General features: G+C 41.2%; 2 protein-coding genes across 4 annotated transcripts in view; one reads left to right on the top strand and one right to left on the bottom strand.

Annotated features, from left to right (window-relative positions):
• Positions 1 to 11822, top strand: part of mapk8ip2 (mitogen-activated protein kinase 8 interacting protein 2) — a 31291-nt gene extending 19469 nt beyond the window's left edge. Inside the window, exons 4-14 of one of the 2 annotated variants that reach the window (XM_022202160.2) lie at positions 86 to 164; positions 750 to 851; positions 1370 to 3611; positions 4438 to 4646; positions 5253 to 5328; positions 6930 to 7102; positions 7188 to 7297; positions 7395 to 7517; positions 7622 to 7692; positions 7778 to 7876; positions 9234 to 11822. In XM_022202160.2, the coding sequence (XP_022057852.1) occupies positions 86 to 164; positions 750 to 851; positions 1370 to 3611; positions 4438 to 4646; positions 5253 to 5328; positions 6930 to 7102; positions 7188 to 7297; positions 7395 to 7517; positions 7622 to 7692; positions 7778 to 7876; positions 9234 to 9306 (3357 nt within the window). In that variant the 3' untranslated portion in view covers positions 9307 to 11822. Of the gene's footprint in view, positions 1 to 85; positions 165 to 749; positions 954 to 1369; positions 3612 to 4437; positions 4647 to 5252; positions 5329 to 6929; positions 7103 to 7187; positions 7298 to 7394; positions 7518 to 7621; positions 7693 to 7777; positions 7877 to 9233 lie in introns of both variants that reach the window. The other variant, XM_022202151.2, reaches the window with a different exon arrangement.
• On the bottom strand, positions 11527 to 19965 carry arsa (arylsulfatase A). Of its 2 annotated transcripts, none has more exons than XM_022202171.2 (8): positions 19641 to 19965; positions 15249 to 15489; positions 14925 to 15143; positions 14516 to 14685; positions 13904 to 14028; positions 12841 to 12968; positions 12651 to 12753; positions 11527 to 12560 (listed from the first exon to the last, which is right to left on the bottom strand). In XM_022202171.2, exons 1-8 carry the CDS (start codon positions 19931 to 19933, stop codon positions 12265 to 12267), a joined length of 1575 nt encoding a protein of 524 aa, XP_022057863.2. In that variant the 5' UTR covers positions 19934 to 19965; the 3' UTR covers positions 11527 to 12264. The 2 variants fall into 2 exon arrangements, with proteins under 2 accessions (XP_022057863.2, XP_022057871.1); XM_022202179.2 differs by lacking the exon at positions 19641 to 19965 and adding an exon at positions 17307 to 18035.
• Between the last annotated feature and the right edge of the window lie 2876 nt (positions 19966 to 22841).

The raw sequence follows: 22841 nt of genomic DNA, 5'->3' as shown, positions 1-22841 counted from the left end.
GCAGACTGAAGCTAACCACACAGCATACATCCTGTTACCTGTAGACAGTCACATAAAAGCGTGACCTTTTCTCTGTTCCCATTAGGATTCGCTGAACAACAACAGCAGTCTGTCCCCAAAGAAAGGAAGCTGGCAGGACTCTTTACGCAACCCAGCTTCACAGGGTGAGAACAGGATTTGTTATCAATTAGATCTGAACGGATATTTTCATTTGTAGTCATTTCTTTGAGAAATGCAATTAACCGTCTTTGTTACGTCTATGAAATTGTCATGAACCTGGCTCGAGGGACCAAAAATGTCAGGAAATTTCTTCAGTGGAGTCCTGACTTCTCCAAATCAACACTCAGAGTTCTCTCACAAGTCAAAGCAAAGTTTTGCTTGCAGCAAGAAATCACATGAACAGAACACAGTCTGGACAAGTGACTGACACAGCCACATAAGCATGAGTTACACATCTTGGTGTGTGTTATCTCTAGTTTGCTGCTAGTTAGGCCTTGGTTCCTTTTTACAGCGCTTCATGGAAAATTACTGAGCACAGCTTCATATGAGTTACACACCACACAGGTATATAGTATTACAATAATTAGGAACATTTAATCATAAAATATGATAATTTTCATAAAAGTTAAAGGTTCTTCTCTCAATATCGTAAAGAGCTTCATTCGTGAAGCAATTGTTCCTCATCATATCTTTAGGCAGTGTGAACCGCATACTGCAAAGAGGTAGAAAATAAATATTTGTACTTCTAGGTCGTCTGTCTCCAACCCACTCGTGTCTGGAGGATGGTAGCCATGTGACGGGCCAATGCCCAGCATCTCCAGTCTCCCAGGCTCCGGTGTCTCAGAGCAAAGGTACTCCCCTAAAACAGGCAGGGGAGGGCGGGAACCCCCAGTCTCCTCATAGGCCCCTCCTCTGCGACATGGAGGGCAACAGGCGGGAGAGGCCCGAATACGGTAACAAGAAGGCCGACCCAGCAAGCTTAGAGTTCATCACATTGACATCAGTGTTTTGTAGTGTTGTGATGTGACGTGAATTTGACTTCAGTGATACAAAAGTTCAGCAAAATACTGCCATACAAACCAACCTGCACTCAACCGCTAACCAAGACTTCGAATTTGTATGTTTTTAATAAGGAGGACTTTGCTGAACTTGCTCATCCTGCATCCTATTTTCCACCTATGAACTAGTAAATAACTTTCTTTTGTAATCATGCTTTTTTTCATCTTCTCTCTTTAATTGTTGATGTGACCTCCTCGACTCCTCTCTTTCTTCCATTCTCGTAATCGTCTCCTTCATAATCATCTGTGCCATCCTTTACTGTCAGTCTCTTATGTCCTTTCTTGTTTCTTCTCCTTTTTTATCTTCACAGGCTCATTTGGTCAACACAAGTCCCACCCATGCACTGGTGATGTGACTGAGTTAAAGGCAGACCCTTCAATCCAGCCAACCAGAGTGCCCTCCGTAGACGAGCACTCCCAGTGTTCGGACACGGAGGTGGACCACGACCTCAACAGCGACCACAACCACAAACACTCGAACCGTCGCGCCACAGACACCTACACAATCACCAGCGAGTCAGGCATGGAGCCGGAGAACGACCTCGACCCCGATGGGACCAGTCGCTGCCTGTCATCTACTGCACCCATGGGAGGTAATGATGGCGCCGACACGCCCTTGTCTGATGAGGAGCTGGACAAGGACTTTGAAGTGGAGTTCATGTGTAAGGAGACCTATGATGTGGTGTGTAAGGAGAATCAGTTGTCATATGTGGAATTCCCCTCAATTGAACCCTGTGAGCCTGCATCCTTCTCCAGCTATCTGTCGTCTAGCCGCTCAGAAGCTCTCGACCGGTCCAACAGTTCAGACAGTCAAGCAGCTTCAGCAATGGAGGCAGCGGCTAATGACTCCACCTCTCCGTCGTCAGACCCAGGGATCGCAGACATGAACCAGCGGGGTTATGTGACTTCAGACCAGGACAAGGACCTCAGCTCTCCAGGCTCTGACTCTGACATTGAAGGTGAGCTGGAGGCAGCGTTTGCTTGTGGAGGTCCCGTGGCCTGCAACATGATTTCATCTATTTCAGAGACAGAGCTGGACCTGACTAGTGATGAGAGTAGCAGCGGGCGCTCATCTCACCTCACCAACTCCATTGAGGAGGCCAGTTCACCTACATCAGACCAGGAGCTGGACCCGGACACAGAGTTAGAGCAGGACAGTGGAATCGTTGGACTGAAAGCATCTCTGCTTCTGGGTCAGCCTGATCCAATTAAAGAAGGCTCTCCGCTACCCTCTCCTTCCCCTTTACCCTCACCCACTATCGCTACACCCTCCCCTATTGACTCACCCATCTTACCTCCTGAGTCCTACGATGATGGCCAAGCTCTGATGGGGCTGCAGAATGTGGATGATGAGCTCTCCTGCGAGCACCAAGCTGATCCAGATGAGACTCTGCCTCCGGCTCAGTGCTGTGAGGACAGTCTTTCTAGACAGATGGTTCTTCAGATCGAACCAGACCACAGCCTGGAGAGCTTCAAACGCTCTTTTTACCTGCCAGTGGGACCCAGGCTAATGCCAAGTGCAGATGAATATGACGGAACAAGTGAGGGAGACTCTGAATCAGAAAGTGAAGATGATCTGAGTGAAAACTCAGACTCACCCTGGCTGCTTAGCAACTTAGTGAACAGAATGATCTCAGAGGGCTCGTACCCAATCAGCTGTCCGGAGGACTGTTTCAAGAGAAAGGTGTCTGTGTCTGATACCATCTCACCATCGTCAGACATTGGAGATGGAGATGGTTTCAATGATGAGGACCAAGAGAAGAAAGCAGGGATGGAGGAATCAGAAGAAGGGGAGAAGGAAGGTGAAGAGTATAGGATGGAGACAGAAATGAGGAGTAGAAATGTGGAGTCTTCAAAAGAAGGAGCAGTGATAAATCCACGTCTTTATATGAGTAACCCAACTGGTGACACCATAACCCCGCTGATTTTAGAGCGCTGTGCAAACAACGAGAGGGGAACCACAGATTTCAACTCCTGGAACACTGCTAAAGACTGTGACAAGAACTTCACAGAGAAACCATCGAAGAACGCAAGAAGACAGGTGGAAGATGAAGAGCCCAATAATGATTTGATGATGCTGGAGGGAAGGAAGGATCTGGACTCACCCAGCCTTACAGAGAGCATTGTCAGTGACAAGGATGAAGGACGAGAAACTGAACCCAGACCAACGAGTCGTTCCTCAGCGTCTCTTGAGCGCATCACCGAGGTTAAACACAGCCTGACACTTGATATACCCACCGCTCAGACCAACCGCTGCTTCAGCCTCACCTATTCCACAGACAACGATGAAGAGGAGGATGACGGGGACTCTTACCCATTCATGGGTGGCCTGAGAAAGCAGTCCTTTAGGGGTAGTGACTTAGAACTTGACAGTTCACCCCCCATTGATTCCAGTGTGCAAGACCATCCTTTTACTGAGCAAGACCTCCCACTGTGTGAGAAAGACCTGGTTCTGAGGCAGCCAAATGAAGATGATGGACTGGCCTACGACTCCATGAAGTACACGCTAGTGGTGGATGAGAATACAACACTGGAACTAGTCAGCCTCAGAAGGTATGCTGACAATATGTTTGGAAGCTACAAAAAGTATCATACAAAAAATACAAGATTATATGAATTTCTTCCATGTGTCAAGTAACCATTACAATATCTGAGTCACTTCGATTAACTCCCTGAACCCTTAACAGTTTCTGGGTCATTTTATTTGCTCCCGTCACATTTTTACTCACTGTTGGCTAATTTTTCACACCTCTATGGAAACAACACAATCATGGCTAGAAGTAGAGACTCAGAAATGTATTTTGTGCACAACAACAAAGTTATAATGCCATAAATCCCAGAAAGGGGAAAAAAACTACATTTCTTTAATTTTTGATACCATCAACATTGACAAAAAATGTGGTTCTGCCAGGTGGTACCACGACAGTAAATAAAATGTAGACTCGAGATGCTCTAGGTATTTTGCTACTTACATCTGCATTTAATTTGTTATCTGTTTTGTCTAAACACAGAATGCCAAGTTGAGTCACAGAGTCACAGATTTTTTTTCTGTTTTCTTGTGACTGTTGGTTGCAGTTTAAATAACTGATAGTTAATGGCTTCTTGGTTTTGGCAAATTTTCAAATGAGACATGTTGAATAAATGCATTTTGGATGAAATGTCAAAAGTTTAAGCTAAGATTCAGCATATATTCCCAATGGAACCACATGTCACACACAAGTAGGTTATGAACTGTTGGAAAGTTGAGAACCTGATGATTCTGTTTTCACAATTTCTAGCTCTGATAAATGGCGGTTTAGAGGTTTCATTGATCATGTATTCTTACATCACTAATGATTGTCAAGCCTTAAATTGAAATTTGAATCTGTGTGACTCTCAGATGCACCTCGGTTCTGAGTGATGACAGTGAGCTTTCCACTCTATGTGATGAGGAGCCTCTGGGAACAGGGGAGGTTGGATACGGTCGTGATGATGAAGACGTGAGGCCAGAACTTCTCAGCTCTTCTGAAGACTCCTCTCCTGAGGCCGACCTCCCATTCTCCAAGAAGTTTCTCAACGTGTTCGTCAACAGCACCTCCCGCTCCTCCAGTACGTCACACACAGCTATTCTGTTAGATATTTTGGGAAAAATGATTATTTGGATTTCTGGCTGAGAGCTAGAAAAGAAAACTGAGACCACTCTTAAGCCTGTTCAATAAGTATGAAACTGTTAGCTTAGCATAAAGAATAGAAGCAGTGGGAAACAGCTAGCAGTCGCATTATTGCTATAATTATCGCCTCTGAGTCCTAAGAATGAATATACTGCCTTAAGGTTTAACACATCACTGACAACATGATGCATTAACATGTGAGCTAAATGTGGCAGGGTGCCCACACATGGCCTATGGGAGGGCTCTGGTTCCCAGTACATCATCAATCAGTGCTCAGGCTTCAAGACTCATATCTCTAATGAAGGGTGATTTGCATAATAAAAGGCTCATTATAAATGCTTTCATTTCCATTTCTTTTTTTAACATACCCAGTTAGTGCTTCATTTACAGGTTACACAGGAGAAATGTTCCACAGCAAATAACAGGATAGGGGAAAGTAGTCCCACTTAATGTAAAAAGTCATTCTGTGTACTTTATTTGGGATGTTTATTACTGTATGTGTAAGGTATAGTGACAGTGCAACTTATGCCTGTTTCTCATGCAGGCACAGAATCCTTTGGACTTTTCTCCTGTACTATAAATGGAGAGGAGAGGGATCAGACACACCGGGCAGTCTACAGGTAAGACAACCTACAGGGACGTCTGTCGTTTTTAACCAAAGGGCAACAGTAGGAGATATTTTGATGATTGCACCAAGCAATTAATAAGAAGAAAATTGACAAAAATAACAGTTGTTTTTAGTGTTTCTAGAAATGGCATCATGGAATTACTTGAAGTGAAGGAGTTATCTCCAATTCTATAACCAATGTTAGCAACAGAATGTGTTACCATGTTTTTCTCCCAAGGCTACAGCGTCGATTTAGAGCAGGACATTTTCTTTGAGAATAATAGTTACCGATGGATGTGAAAGTAAAAATCACATCAGTGGCCACCTAAAAGAGACATAAAAGAGAAAAAGCTACATGTGCCTCATTCACATACATGCTGAGCTCTTTGTCCTCCTCTTCCCTCCCCATCGTCCTTCTCTGCCAGCTGTTCGTCTCTGCCTCCTACCCACTGGGAGTCACATGAAACCCTAACAAGATGCTTCCTAATCCAATACAAAAAGTTTATTTAGTTTATTTTACATTTAAAGCTCAGCTTCAGAACCCACAGGAAATTTTCCGCAATGATGTAAAATTTAACTTGGCAAACCTTTATTTTATGAAAAATTTGAAGCTTCCTTTCAAGTGATGCAGCAAAAATATGCTTCCACTCAGTGGTTCACCTGCTGCCTGATAAGCCGGCTTAATGCAGATTCTATAGTCCTGAACCAACTGGATTATGCAGGTTTAGCTGCCCCCCCTCTGGATGAGTTCATCAATTTAAAATCTACTGCAAACGGAGCTACTTTAAGTGCAGCAGGGAGGGACTGCTCAATTCTATGCAGGAAATCTGCGTTTATTCAGACCATCTAACGTTTCAGAGCCTCACATCAAATCAGTTAGAAAGTCCACACCCTATTATTCATTTAACTAAATTATTAACTTAAAATTAACAATGTCTTCTTTCATCTTTAATGTGTATAATCATAGCTATAATCATATTCACAGTATTTAATTTTTTAAACAAACTTCTATATGGTTTTATTACAGCTTGGGTTGTTTTAACTGCTGTCATCTATTTGGTATTACTGGATAATCAACAACATCAGACGACAGGGCTGCTGATTAAAATAAACCTTTTGACTATCACTGGTGCATTTATAATTAATTAACGTTTTACATTTGGGAGAAAAAGCCAGTATGTAGATAAACAAACCAGTATTTCTTTGTTTCATTTCGTCTCTTTGTTGTTTGCTGTGGGGTTCATCGTCCACTCCTGTTCACTAGGAGGGCTGATGTCCTAGTTACAGCTGGACTTTTGAGCTGTGTCGTGCTAATAATAATAATAACATCAGGCACAGTGAGAAGAGACAAAGCTGCATGTTCCTCATTTGTACACACATGTATTCTACTAGAGCCCTCACTCAGTACGTCCCCACATTTAGAGCTCTTTGTCCTCCTCTTCCCTCCCCATCATCCTTCTCTGCCAGCTGTTCTCTGTCTCCTCCCCACTGAGAGTCACGTGAACCAAACAAGATGCTTGCTAATCAAATGAAGTGCAGTCTATGGAAGCAGGGATGCCATGTAATGACGCTACCTTTAAACACAGACCGTTGCCGCTCTGCTGCCCTCTGCAGGTTTATTCCCAGACATGCGGATGAGCTGGAGCTGGATGTGGACGATCCTTTATATGTAGAGGAAGAGGAGGATGACTACTGGTACAGAGGCTACAACATGCGGACTGGAGAGAGGGGGATCTTCCCTGCTTTCTACGCTCATGAGGTCATAGGCCAGTCCAAGGAGCTGCTGGGTGAGTGGAGCGAAAACGATGCTCTTCTTTTGTTCTTTGCTGGTGTAAATTTCAGAAGAATCACGCTTTCTGTGACACCGTGTAGGAATGAAAAGGAATCCGGCGTGGATGGAGACTTTCAGCGTTCAGTTTTTAGGATCTGTGGAGGTACCTTATCACCAAGGCAACGGCATCCTCTGTGCGGCCATGCAGAAGGTAAGGAAAGCAGAAAAACGTCACTCACACATAACAGACAATCAAACATAGAATGGACCATTAAAGCGTATTTGTTTTGACATGTTCTCTCTGTTAGATTGCAGTATCGAGGAAACGGACGGTACATGTGCGGCCTCCCTCTCTCTGTGAGCTGGAGATTAGCTTGCAAGGAGTCAAACTGATCATGAGCCTGGAGGACGAATACGACACCCTTGATGAGGTAAATAAGCAAACAAACGAATCAGTCAAATGATCTCTTTGGTGTGGAATAGTACTGCATTGATACATCTTCTGTTCTGCCTCTGCGTCTCTCGCTGTCTTTAGTACGACAGATGTAGTCACTTCTTCCAGATGAAGAACATCTCGTTCTGCGGTTGCCATCCGAGGAACAACTGGTAAACAAACTCGCACCATCCTCTGCCATCCTGTTAGCAGCGTACAGCTGACTGATTGCATCACATTGTTTTGTTCTCTCCGCAGCTACTTTGGCTTCATCACTAAGCATCCGATGCTGAACAGATTTGCTTGCCATGTGTTCGTATCCCAGGAGTCCATGCGACCTGTAGCAGAGTGTGTTGGGTGAGTGCAGATTATTGTTATTACTGCAATATTAACAAATGGATACAAAGAGATGATAACAACTACATCTGTTTGTCGGTTACAATGTAAGTCATGTCTAATTTGACGTTATTTCAGTTAAAGTGCAAATGCTCTGGCAAGATTTGTTTAAATAAAAACACTGAAAACTAAATGGGTCAATATATAACTGAGGGACTTTTGAAGGTCATGGGATAGATCTTGCATACATTTTTATTTAAAGTAAAAAAAATAATACTTTTTTGTTGGTTATGGTCATGTCTTTACAAATTCCATCATTATTTATGATGGAAACAATCACTTATTAGTAAAAAATGACTGGATATCACTAAAATGTCAACTAAATAACCGTCCCAATTTAATAACAAACACCTTCTAATGAGCTAAACAATAATAAAATGAGCTGATTCACAAATTGTTTTGTGTTCTTTTTATTAAGTTGAGATAATTATGACAGATATTCTTTATTGTCAATATAGCAAATTTTAGATGGAAAATAAAAAAATTGTATCTGTCTGAGAAATCACTTTTAACTAAATTACCCGTTACAAAAACACCTCTCCAGCAAGAGTGTTAATTCCAGATCACATGACCTGCTCCACATGATGTAATTTCCTCCTGAAGAAAATAGTGGCAAGACTCCAAGGCTTTCAGAGTTAATTAATATAAAGTAGTCAACAGGTTTACTACAATATCTTTAAAAAAAACTTTCAATTTCAGTTTTACTCAATTGTATATATAATATTTAGAAGAATCTTTCTGTAAAAATGCCATGTGGTGTGTGGTTACAGGTTGGTTTTAGGCCTGAAACAGCAAAAATATCAACTATGACACCTGTCAACTATGTTACAAAAAGTCCCGCAATTATATATTGACCCAACTTTTCACCTGCACATGATATTTAAAAAGCTCTCTGAAGGTTTTCTATTGTTGAAGCCTGGATTTAAGTCCATTTTTACTCCAAAACACTGTCAACTGAAGCAGGCTCTGTTTTTTTTTTTTTTTGCACACGAGCCTTATATGTTCGTGAGGTTAAATGATTACAGACCTATTTAGCTATACTGGTTTTAAATAATTAAAGATGCAGATCCTTCACTGTCTGAGTACAGGATGAGCAGAATCAGCCTCTCATCCTGCTCTCTCAGTACATCCAACTGCAAGGCACTTTAGAAAACCACTTGTGATTTGGAATTTTCACCAGCATTACGTTGGATTCATTACTGAGGATTCTGTATTTTTAGTACACTTCTTGGGAAACAGAATGACAGTGTAAAATTAAATCTAATAATATCTAATATAAGATCAAAGTTTAGTTCTCATATGAGCATCTTTTCTGCAGACGAGCCTTCCAGGAGTACTACCAGGAACATCTGGAGTACGCCTGCCCCACCGAGGATATCTACCTGGAGTAAGAAGAGTTGCCATAACAACCTTCTTCCTCTACAGCTTGTGTATGTTCATCAAGATTGCCACCAGAGGGTGCTGTCAGTGGGGTTTTTTTTCCGCTCCATTGTAAAATACTCTTCTGTGTCCTCTAAAACTGGGAGTCCTCATTTCTACAGTATGCTAGGCATCTGACTGATTTCATTCATCCCTCTCTCTTTTGTTTATTTCCATGATGTCGACGAATTGATTGCCTGTTTCTTTTATCTTTTTCTATGATATAAAAACTAAGACGCTGAGCACCTGTTTATTTAAAGGTTCCTCTTTTGAAATGAAAACGATGTACCTACTACTGCTGTATCACTTTTCAATGCATGGCTAGTAGGGTTACTGCACACAGACACACACGAGAAACACACATATCCAAGCGAATGGCAAGCAGCTCAACAATCAGCAAAGGGACCGATGGTGTAGAATCAACAGGTTGGCGTTTGAATTAACTGTAAATATGTTTTTGTTCAATTCTGACAAACAGCTAATTTGATTTCTACTGATAGTGACATTGGAGCAAAGTAGGGAAGAGTACAGTGAGCGGTCCTTGGTTCAAGCTTACCCCTGTGTCGCGTGCAAAACATTGTGTGTGTTGTAAATACATGTATAGAAAGTAGACATACAGGCGCCTCATCCAGACTAATTAAGAAACGCTCACAGCTGACGGTGGGGATTTTGTTCTTACTTTTGACGTGGGTAGTAATGACTCACACTGACGGGAGTAACTGCAGGTGTCAGAGAGTTTCGGAGAGTTGACTTGGAATGAACTTTGAATGTCTTTAGCTCTGCAGATATTTTATTCAGCTTGGATTAGGTGCAGTAACTGTCAGCAAACTTTTGGATGATATGACAGAACCATTTCACTTTTGTCCAGTCCTCAAAGCTGCACTGCTTGTTGGCCTTTACCGTGGAGAGCTTTCATAGCAAATCACTCAAACGTTAAACCTGCGAATCGTAGACCACCGTAAGCTTTGCTCTGACGGATGTAACTTTTAGGTCGAAGAAAGCTGAGGTTCTCTGACAAGCCATATTCCCACATCTCTGACTGTTTAACTCTGGTTTTCAGTGACGTACTAGTCTCCGTTTTCTTTTGACTTGGCGGTTTCAACGAGGGAAAAGGAACGACTAGATCGACCAATAGCTGCACATCAGTGTGCCTACTGTACAGCGAGTGTCCTGCTAATCCTTGGTCCTGGTATCACAGTGGAATCAAACCTTTAATCAAGCATTAAAAGGGAGGTTTTATAGTTATGTAAATGATTAGATTTTCATTTTTCTGTACGGTGGATTAAAGGGACGGCGAAACGATCCCACATTTATTTATTGCTTTTAGTCTGATCAAAAGGTTAAAGCATCATTCACGTGTTACACATGAACCTGCTGTGGGGTTGTAATATCATACCACAGCTTACAGTCTAGCACCTTATTACAGAGAAGGGGGTATATTTAAAAATGTGGCAATCACTACTGTCTTCTGTTATCTCAAATTTCAGGCTTTGAGGTTTACCACCCCCAGCCATCCCCGTCGTCCTTTCAGACACTGTTGAGCATCTTGTTCTGCTGCTTTCAGTCACAGTTCCACAACGCATCCGATCTGCAGGATCTCAGTGTTAAAAGTTCACTGAATGTTGATATGGCAGGAGGGAGGTTCTTATCTACATATGTATCGCTGTCAGTTAGGTCATGTATATACAATAGCAAATCTAAGATAGTGCTGTGTCCTTTATGTTGAGTATGTTATTGAAATGAGTATGTACATTAATTAAAAAGAAATTTAAAAAAAGATCACATCGAGACGAAAAACCCCTAAAAGAAAAAAAAACACATAAATATCTGTGATCTGCAATAATTTTATTTCAGTGTCTTATGTTTCGACACGAGGTGTTCTCTCAGTCTCTGTCACACGGGTGGCGTTTGGGTTCCTGCCAACTCCATAACTCTCCACAGACAGGCTTCAGCAGCACATTTAGGGCACATTTGTGAGACGTGACATCACTAGTGTGTGACACACCCACCAGATTACTGACCAATCTGCTGTTAGAGCTGAATAGTGACTGAGTCAGCTGCCACTGGAAAACTATTATTGTGTCTTGCCGATTATAGTAATCGCCTTTGAGCTCCAACAGTGTGACCCATCTCTGATCTGTATCTATTTGCTTCTGATTATGTTTTTCTATCTTGTTACAGCCTAGTTGAAATCCTTTCTTTTCACACAGCTACACAAAAACAACCTCTGAGGATGATCTAGTCCCATATAGCCGCTGAGAAATACATTAACAGTTAAACCAACTTCTGACTTTATTACTTTAACAAGATTCTTCACTGTATACCTAGAGCAAAACAGTATGTGACAGAACAAACATATCCTATCTTGTATCTTTAAAAACAAGGACTTGTAAAATTCAAGGGAAAACAAAGAAAAAAAAAGACAAAAAAATCACTCTGCCTTGTCATGGGTTTGGTCTTATGAATAAAATATATGCTTGATGTCCGACGCTGGTATTATTGTCTTTATTCTTCTTTTACTTTTGATTGTATTTGTGATTGCAATGAGCTGCAGAATATTTACACATGTAAATATTCTGCAATGAGCTGCAGAATATTTACACATGTAAATATATAGAAGTTTTTGATTGTGAGGAATAATGGGGTGGAAAATACCTTTTCAAGTAGCAGAAGTCAGAAAAATACAGTACTTTGTTATTCATTAGTGCGAAATATAGCTAATATAAACATGAGAAAAATCATCTCCTCATTGAGGAAACACATTGTAATATTCCTTTTCAGTAAGTGCGGTAATTCAAGCTTCAGTGACCACAAGAAAGCAGTAAAGCATAATTTGCATCCTTGCGTTTTCACCAAGAATGTAAACAGTAACATCTGTACCTCCAGTCTTTTCCACACTGTCTTCACAGCATCTGTAACGATTTGTCCCGTCAGCAGTGGCAGCAGCTGGGTCTGGGGATGCACTGAGGGTTGCAGCAAGGCGCCAGGTTCGGGTCTGTTCCCTTTGATATCTGGCTCTCTCCAAACACCATGGAGGCTTCAAACTTCTCCTTGACATTCTTGATCTGCTCCAGCACGGCCTGGAGGTCGGGTCTTTCCTCCAAGGAAAGAGGGTAGTTCTCTGAAGGATCGGCCTCCAGGTCATACATCGCAGGGGGGTCGTGGGCCTTGAGAACAGCGAACGCTGGGCAGTCGTGGTCTGGAGTGGTACTGCTGTGGGTAGCACCTGAGGCAGAAAATATGAACAAGCAGGAGTCAAAACCCACTTAGCTTTGAGTGTGATGATGCTTTTCGTTGTGTTTATGTCGCATACAACCTCTTGTGTAGAAATGGGCCTTGTACTTCCCCAGCCGGAGAGCAAACAGGCCGTATTTCTCACTGGGGTCTGTCGGGTAGAACATCATCGTCTCCCTTTTACTCTGCAAAACAAGGATTAAACATAAAATATGCATCAGCCTGCTTGCCACGTTGGTTCAATCTGTTCATGTGAGGTACAACATCGCTACCTTTCCTTGGTTGATGAGGATGTCTGTCATATCGACTCCATCCAGCATCACCTGAGGTAGTTTAGCTCCTGCCAAGCCTGCGATGGTGGGGAGGATGTCTAGAGTGCTGGCCATCTCATGAGTCACACCTTAAGAAAAAGTGCAAAAACAGCAGCAGTGATTGCTAAAAGGGTCATGCTTTCCATTCATTCTATGATACTGAATATAAAAGGACACCAGCTGATCTGAGGAACACATGAAATCAGAGCGTAATGATATGCTATTGGTCAGCAGTAAAGCTTAGTATCAGTGGTGGTGGGACTTTTTGTATCATAGTTGACACTTTTGCTGTTTTCAGGCGTAAAATCAACATGGCCGCCTATAACCAAACACCACATGGCATTTTTACAGAAAGATTCTTCTAAATATTATTTATACAGTTGAGTAAAATTGAAAGTTATTTATAAAGATATTGCAGTAAACCTGTTGACTATTTTACATTAAATAACTCAGAAAGCCTTGGAGTCTGGCCAGTCTTTTCTTCAGGAGGAAATGACATCATGTGGAGCAGGTCATGTGATCTGGAATTAACACACTTCCTGGAGAGGTGTTTTTGGAACGGGGAACTTAGTGGAAAGTGATCTAATTTGTTATTTTCCATACAAAATTTGATATATTGCCATAAAAGAAATATCTGTCATGGTTATCTCAACTTAACAAAAAGAACACAATCAGAACAGTTTTTGAATAAGCTCATTTTATTATTGTTTAGCCAATTAGAAGGTGATTGTTAAAATTGGGACGGTTATTTAATTGACATTTTAGTGACATCCAGTCATTTTTTTTATTAACAACTGACTGTAAAACATTTTTAAGAAAAATGTGTACCCCACTTTGCAATTTAGTACATCTTTATCCATAGTATATCTTACATTTTATTGTGCACTTTGTATCTTAGTATATTTATATTATTTTTTTCTATTGTGGTTGTGTTTATTTTACTCTTTCTGCTTGCTACTGTAACAACAGAATGTCCCCTTATGGATGAATAAAACAGTTCTATTCTATTCTATTCTATACTGACCTGGCCTGATGGTTCCTGGCCAGTAGGCGATGGCTGGCTCTCTCATGCCCCCCTCATACGTGGTACCTTTGCCACATTTCAGAGGACCAGAATTACCTCCGCGGGACATACGCATCAGTTCAGGGCTACACACACACACACAGACACAAAAAATAAATAAATAACGCACGATTGTACACAACACAATAGAGGCAATATCATAAGAAGGCAATAAATCTAACATAAAAGAGGGTAAGGAGATTATATAACTTGACCTTCGAAAGGAGGGAAAAGACACGACTGTATCACAGCTCTAGGGGAGAGGATTAGATGTCAGCATTAGATATTAAAGTCAAAAACCCTGTGAGCTTGAATCACATTTCCCCTCATAATCCTCTTTAAATTATTCAATAGAAAGCTGAAATGGGCTGAGAATCACATGCAGTACAAACATATAAATCCTTTTAACCTCAGCCATCGTTAAAAAGGCTTCTCGGCTGTTAGGAGCAGCTCAGCGTCTCAGTGGCTTATCGAAGGACGCTTTGGGTTGTGGAGGGGCGAGAGATCAATCCATCAGTCGATAACCTGTGCTACCACCTGAGCCTCAGAAATAAAGCAGAACTGAAAGCCAACCCGTTATCGGATGTAAAGAAGACCAGTGTGTTGTTGATCACTCCCGTCTCCTCCAGAGTTGCCAGCAGGTTTCCTATGGTGTTGTCAAGCTCCAACAGAGCGTCTCCAAATGGACCCCTTAAGGACCGACCCGCTGCCCCTGGACCTGCGTACTGAGGGTAGTGGGTGTGCTGTAGGAGGAAGTAGAAGAAGGTGTACTTACAGTATCATTTACTGTCTCATTTCACTGAATTACCACAATCTATCTACAGGAGGTTGACAACACTGCGGGCTTTCTTGTTTTAAAAATTCATGGACGTGCATTTTTAAGCTTCATTTTTAGTCCAGGCTTCTCAGAAGAATGCTCTGGTTCTACATTGATTGAAAGTATGTTTTTGCTATTCTATCACATAGTGTTTATGTTGCTCACATGTGATGGATAGTAGAGGAAGAAAGGTTGCTTTTTCTTGGCTGATGTGGTAATGAAGTTGGTTGCAAAGTCACTGTAAGCTCTTTCCAAGTCCAGGAAGTTGACCGGTTGCTGCTTGATGACCTCGTTGTGCATCAGTGGGACAGTTACAGTGCCAACATCACACACTCCAAAGCACTTCACATCTGGAGGGAAGCAGGTCAGGTTCCAACAGGGGCCCTGGGAAACAAATAGGGAGACAGATAAACAGAGAGGAGTAAAGATATCACAGAAAAGGAATCTCATGAGGTTGTATCTGAACATGACAGATTACTACACACTGACCATGTCATGGGAGTATGGGATCCCCAGATACTGGTCAAACCCCTGTTTGGTTGGGAGAAACATCCCATTGGCCCCAAATCCTAAGTGCCACTTCCCTATGGCGGCAGTAGCATAGCCCAGAGGTTTCAACACTTCGGCAATGGTGGTCTCATTCAGAGGAAGGCCGCCTCTAGAGCCTGGATACAACACTCCTGGGTAGACGCCTGAGCGGGTCTGATAGCGACCCGTCAGCAGCGACGCCCTGGAGAGAAATGATTACAGAAAAGGTTAAATAAGAGTGTGAAGGAGGACTAGAAGACTGCCATTATGAAAACTCCGTTGTTTCACCAAATAAGGAGGCCAAAGAAAGGAAAGTACTGTATTAAATGGAAGGGGAAGAATGATGGAAAATACTTTTTCTTTCGGCATGAAAACGATCAAATGGCACTAAATGACCCTGACAGTGACCTGCTCTGATCCTCAAAACAGGAAATTAAAAGATTCTAAACTTCTGAAGCAGAATTAACTGCTTTTATTGAGCATTTAACCAAGAAGTTGCAGTTATCTTCTGATTCTGAGTTAAAGGAAAAGTTAAGGGAAACCTAACTGAGTGACAAGTAACGTGTTTTTTTTTCTCTCTCCACATTTTGATCATTTAAACCTGTCAAACAATTTCTGTAAACCCTCAATGGTGTCTGAAACTCACTCTCAAATTTATGAAACATTTATTCAAGCTGTGAAAATGAAAAAACAGGACATTTCTAGTGAAGACTCAATCTAAGTAAAGTGATTTCTGATATGAACCTGGTATGACGTGTAAAAATACAGCATAAAACATAAAAATAAAGTTATACAAATGAGAGACTGATCCTTCCTGGGACAATATAGTCCAACTAAACCATCGAAATCAAGTAGCATTTGATCTGGACCTGGTATCATGTGGCTGAAAAACCCCCAAAGAAATCAGATTTTTTGCACTCATTTGAAAGTAGGTTTCAGACAGCATCAGGGGTTTACCTGAAGTGCCTGACATGGTTTTAAATCATTGAAATTCTCTCAAAACGGAAACTGAATTGGAAGCAAACTTTAAAATCTTTATTTAAATGTTGAGTCAATCAGAGATGGTTGTAGCTGCAGTAAAATTCACTGAATCAGTATATAACTGTGGTACTTTTTGCAACATAGTTGACATTTTTGCTGTTTTCAGGCCAAAAATCAACATGGCCGCCTAGAACCAAACACCACATGACATTTTTACAGAAAGATTCTTCTAAATATTATATATATATATATATATAGATATAGATATAGATATAGATATATAGATATAGATATATATATATACACACACACAACTGAGTAAAATTTAAATTGGAAATTATTTATACAGATATTGTATTAAACCTGTAGACATGCGATAAATCCACACTTGATTCACACACTACGTTATATTTAATAACTCAGAAAGCCTTGGAGTCTTGCCAGTCTTTTCTTCAGGAGGAACTGACATCAGGTGGAGCAGATCTTGTGATTTGGTAACAGCACACTCCCTCCAGAGGTGTTTTTGGAATGGGGAACTTAGCTGAAAGTGATTTCTCGGACACGGATACAAGTTATTTTCCATATAAAATCTGATATATTGCCAAAAAATACATATGTCATGATTATCTCAACTTAATAAAAAGACCACAAAATAATTTTTGAATAAGCTCATTTTTATCATTGTTTAGCTAATTAGAAGATGGTTGCTATTAAATTCAGATGGTTATTTAGTTGACATTTTATTGGTATCCAGTCATTTTTTTATATAAATAAGTGATTGTTTCCATCATAAATGATTATGGAATTTGTAAATACATGATCATAATGAACATAAAAAACATTACTTTTTTTAAACGTTAAATAAAAAATGTATGCAAGCTCTATCTCATGGACTTCAAAAGTCCCTCAATTATATAAACCAGTTGGGTCAGTATATATACTGACCCAACTGGTTTATCCTATCGTGATTATTCTCGTTCCGTGTAGACATTTAATTTTTGAAAATTGGTATAAAGTGTACTGTATAAAGACAGACACCTGGACGGGCTGCAGGCGGGGCTGGTGCAGTAGAAGTCAGTGAAGCGGAGTCCACCTGCTGCCAGACGGTCCAGGTTGGGAGTCAGTAAACTCGGGTGCCCGAAACAACCCAAATCCCCGAAACCCAAATCATCAGCGAACAGCAGGACGAAATTCGGCGGTGAAGACGAGCAGGTGGAAAAAAGAAGAAGATTCAAAAAGGCGAGGAGGCAGAAATCCATCTTGTCTTCTTTTGTCTTAGAAAAAATAAGGAACTGTGAGGTGAATAACAGGTGTAAACTAACCGTGACGTCACCCGTTGGTTTCAACGCCGAGAAAATGAAGCCCGTGTCGCCATAGATATATACAAACACTAGGGCTGAATCCCAAACCGCCCCCTACACACTATCCCTACACACTACCCCTCCGTTTGCGCGTTCCAGTGGAGGGTCCTCCATATTAAGGGCCGTCCCAAACCACGTAGTGCGGAGGGGGAGTGGACTGTTCAGCCCTTAAATAGCGAGTCTGCATCGATGCTCACTCCGGACAATTTTTTCAGGAAGTGCAACGTCGAAATGGAGGAGGAAACAACATATTGATGTAAGTTCCACATGCATCCATTATTTCTCTCGATCACACAACTTTTCTGGAAAGATGTTTACAGCTGGCTGAATATTGACTTAAACAATTCTTTGTTTAATAAGCTGCAGGTGATGGTTTATATGGATGGTCTGCCAAAAAACATTTCTAAAATGGTGAACATTATTTGCATTATGGGGAAGTATCATATACATCAAAGTAAATGGGAAAACTGTAAACCCTCTATAATCTGCTTTAAAAATGATCTATTATCCTTAAAGATACTGTCAGAAGTAAATCAGTCTTTATGCGATTTATATGAAACCTGATTAAAGTCTCTTGTTTTCTAAATTATAATCCTGTGTAATGTAACCACACTTAATAACTTTAAGTCATTAACCCCTATTATTGGATTATTTTGTTTTAATTTTTTTTAAAGTTAAAATGCATTTTGTTCATGTAAAGGAATGTCTTATCTACCTGTCATTATATTCAGAAAGCTTGCTAGGTTCAGATGTAAGCAGATTTGTAAATGGAAATGTGAGTTTATTTTCTTCTTGTTATTGTTCTTTTTTGTTATATTAATTAAATTGTGGAATAAAGACCTTAATAATTTTTTTTAAAAAAAAACACTGACAGAACATCACAAAAATAGTGGTGTAAAAAGATAAATCAAAAGAAATAAATCGTCTTCTCTGCTGACGTTTGATTTAATTGTGCACCCCCTGACACCTTAAAATTTGAACACAACTGACAGAATTCATTTATTCATTTGTTGGATTTGAAATGCCAGACAATAGGATTGGAAAACATGTGAGTGAAAAAAAGTGGGACGCTTTCGTCTTCTGGAAGCAGCAGCGATCCTTGTTAGTTGCAACCTGTGCCACAGCGGTACAGCCATGCACAGTAGGCGTCTTTGTGTTACCATGGCGATGACGTGTTCCGTTTTCCGGTGAGGCGACAGGGTGTCCCATTCCTGACGATCGTATTTATACCCTCCCCCTTCAATAATAGGTACCCTCCACAGCTGCGAGTGTGACTTCTTTTGGAGTGACACTCGGTAGTGGAGGGGGAGTGTGTAGGGGGCGGTTTGGGATTCAGCCTTCTATGTCGCTACCCGATCCGTCCCGGAAACCTGATTTGTACTGCGCATGTGCACAAAGTACGTCACTTCTGCTACTCCCGGAAAAAAATAGAATTTTCTGTCAATTACTTAATGATTCAAGAATTATAGGGTTAAGCTAGTAGTAGGAACCTTTAGTAGTGAAACTGGGCGCCATCCTCCTCACTCTACGGCGATCTGTTTCTGTCGGAGGAAGCACTCCGTTAAACTGCGGTCAAGTGAGCCGCCCGCACGCTGGGCGTTGCGCGGCTATTCCGCGTAATACGGTAATGTTATCACAGACGCTGAGCAGCCAGGCTGACAGACGTCCCCTGCAAATACATGCTCTTATTCAGATTTTGACTTTCAATATCTCCAAATCCTGAGGCGGTGACAAAGATCTCTCACTGTGGCCTTGTCAGGGGTCATCCCAGCAACCACCTGCACAATATCACCTGATTTTACTGTAAAATTTTAGAGAAAATTAATGTCAAGGTATGCTGAAATTTCATTTCATTTCAATGTATGCAAGATCTATCTCATGGACTTCAAAAGTCCCTCAGTTATATACTGACCCAACTGGTTTATCTGATCGTGATTATTCTCGTTCGATGTAGACATTTAATTTTTGAAAATAGGTATAAAGTGTATAAGTAGTGTATAAAGACAGACACCTGGACGGGCTGCAGACGGGGCTGGTGCAGTAGAAGTCAGTGAAGCGGAGTCCAGCTGCTGCCAGACGGTCCAGGTTGGGAGTCAGTGAACTCGGGTGCCCGAAACAACTCAAATCCCCGAAACCCAAATCATCAGCGAACAGCAGGACGAAATTCGGCGGTGAAGACGAGCAGGTGGAAAAAAGAAGAAGATTCAAAAAGGCGAGGAGGCAGAAATCCATCTTGTCTTCTTTTGTCTTAGAAAGAATAAGGAACTGTGAGGTGAATAAAGAAGAACCACAACAAAACGTCATGTGTTTGTCGCGTGACCGGTCGCCCGCGACTGACGTCACGCATAACTAGGAAGTGTAGTTTCACATATCTTGTTGGACTACAAAACGCTGTTAAGCCCAAAATTACGACGACAATCAATGTTTTACAATACTAGCATTAATTTGAAGCTTAAAATTATTCGCAAAAGATGAAGGTTGTACTCCTCTAGCCTGTACAAAGTCTCTGTTTGCCGAGTTCCGTTTATATCACGGTTAGTATTGACAATGTTTGTTGTCAGTTTTCTAAGCGAATGAAAGACTCAAATAGCAAGTAAGATAATAAATTCCTCTGTATATTAATCTGCCAATCAGACCTTAAGTCTGCTTGTTAGAAATCAGTGCTCGCGAATTTCAATTTCTGTTTTTATTTTATGCATTCCTGAACTATTTGTGACGGGAAAGTACAAAACTACAACTCTTAAAGAAAATATTGCTAAAATGCGTTTGATGGTCCGTCATTTTCAACCTTCGTAGCAATTATTTAATATATATCTATACTGCCCCTGCTTATGTTTAGTTGGAATTTGTCTATTTTGCATTGTTTAATATTACATAAACTGACTACACAGAGTCAGAAATTCAAAGACTCATTTCAAGGGGTTTAACGTGAGGGAAATTGTTTGTACTTTATTTATGATTTGGACCCCAGAGACATTTCTTAGGGAAGGCAGGGATTAAAGGATTCAAAGGCTTTACTGTCAAATGCAATACCAAGTTATCAGAGCACTGGAATATTTTCTCTGTTTCTCTACCTAGTGCTGTTATTCATCTTTTTTTTTTTTTTACAGAATTTACTCATTTAGACACACTCATCACCTGCATCCAACCATACACACTGAGGAACCAAATATGAATATACAAGAACAGTGCACAAAAGTGATGTACAAAAAATAAACTGTATAAGACCGGGTTGAATATTCATGCTGTGGAAAAAGTCGAGATCTGTTTATACATACTGAGGCAGGTATTGTTGGATTTACAAAGTAGCTTCAATGCAAAAACGGCATGTGCAGAAGAAACTGTAAAAAGTATGTGCAGTGATTTATGCTGCAAAGGTGCATCATATGCAAAAATTTTTGACATTTTCAACATTTTACTGGTTACATTTGCTCAGCTGGACACTTGTAGCATAAGTACATGTGCTGTAAGTAAATGCTGCCAACTGTTGGAGGACAGAAACTGCCCAGAAGGCCCTGAGCTGTTTTTGCACCCTGCACATCTCATGTTTTGTCTGCCTCTTGACTAAAGTTGTTAGTTGGGAGCGCCTGCAGCTGAATTTCCGTCCTCTGTGGCAACCTTGGTTCCGGCCACTGATTCGATCTGACATATGGTCAATTACGCAAACAAGAGGAGAAATAAATCACTGATGCAGTGCTGCAGAAGCCACCAGTATGAGTAGAAACAGACGTCACAGCTGATTTTGTGATGTAGAGACAGAAAGTATACCTGTTTATGTATTCTCAGAACCATGGGTGGACAGGGAAAGAGAAGGAGGCCACTACCTGCACTTTAACAAGCTGGCATTGAGTGTGACAGAGACGGAGAGATGACATAAGTAGATTGAACACATACTGCTGCTTTTCACCGCAGACACCAGTGTGTGTGTCTGTGTGTGCACGTACAGCTATCAGTTAGCTTGCATGCTGTCCAGCACCGCTGTTTAGCCATGGGGAAATAGATACTTTTTGATTTACTATTCACTTTTACATGTCTCTACAGTACTGACCTACATTCGGCAGCCTCTGTGTTTGTGTGTGTGTGTGTGTGTGTGTGTGTGTGAGAGAGAGATGGGGGTAGAAGGTAGGAAAGAGGAAAAGGAGAGAATAGAAATCAAATTTTGAAAAGGCAAATGCTCCACATCCATTGATGCAATTTTATCAGCAGTTTTTTCATTTCCTGCTGCTACCTTCAATACCTTTTTATATGTGTGTGCCGTGTCAGACTCACCCAATCACCTACAGATGATTTTTAAATTGCATTACCTCTATGTGTGTCATGCCATTGTGTGTGTATACAATCCTTGACCCACTGAACTAAGCAGAAGGGAGCAAACACACAAATGCATGGATACACATGCGCACACATAGAAGATAAGAGGGAACGGAGCTGCAGGAGATCCAAAGAAAACAACACAATCACTGGGAGCTTTTGAGGAAGTGTTTCGCTGCAGGAGTTCTCTTCATCTAATCTGTTGAAACACTGAGCCCTGGAAACATCTCTGCAGGGAACAGCATGGTTCTACAATCCCACAGGGGAGGTACTAACAGTCCTACTTTTCCATGAAAGGTCCTCATTTTATAATTGAAGATCACAAATCTGTCGGTCTGTCCAAGTTAATGAATCAATCATTAGTCTAGGAGGTTGTAATGGAGCAGCAGCCATCGTTAGGAGCAAATAATTGATCATGACTATTAAGATTTTGCCACCTCTAATGATTTGTGAGGGTGTTTTGCAGACAGCCCAACTAATGGGTTTTGCATGTGTCACAGAGAAGAATGAGGAGAGCGTCTGAGGATAAATGACAGGCTGTGTACTACACAGCTCTGGCTGCTCTTTGATTCAGTGAGAGATGACTGCTCTGACCTTTTATTGCTAGTAAATGGAAACTGTTGTTGGTGACAAACACAGAGCAGAGCAAGTATCGTGAAGCAGGTGAGGCTACAAAAAGGTCCTCACCCCACAGCCTGTGTGTGTCTGAATTTGTTTGTGTGTCCTTATATTGACTAAGCATCAGCTGCCGTGTTGTCTGTGACTGTTTCCTCAGGATGCTGCATTTGTTTGGGATTGAAATTCGGGCATTTTTATATAACATAGGCTGCCCTGCCAGAAAACAGAAACTAACAAAAAAGAAACCCTCATTTGAACTAATGTGCCGTGACAGAGCTTGTGT

This window comes from Acanthochromis polyacanthus, chromosome 8 (assembly GCF_021347895.1).
Source record: "Acanthochromis polyacanthus isolate Apoly-LR-REF ecotype Palm Island chromosome 8, KAUST_Apoly_ChrSc, whole genome shotgun sequence".
Classification (NCBI taxonomy): domain Eukaryota; kingdom Metazoa; phylum Chordata; class Actinopteri; family Pomacentridae; genus Acanthochromis; species Acanthochromis polyacanthus.
This window is presented reverse-complemented; position numbering and strand designations above follow the sequence as displayed.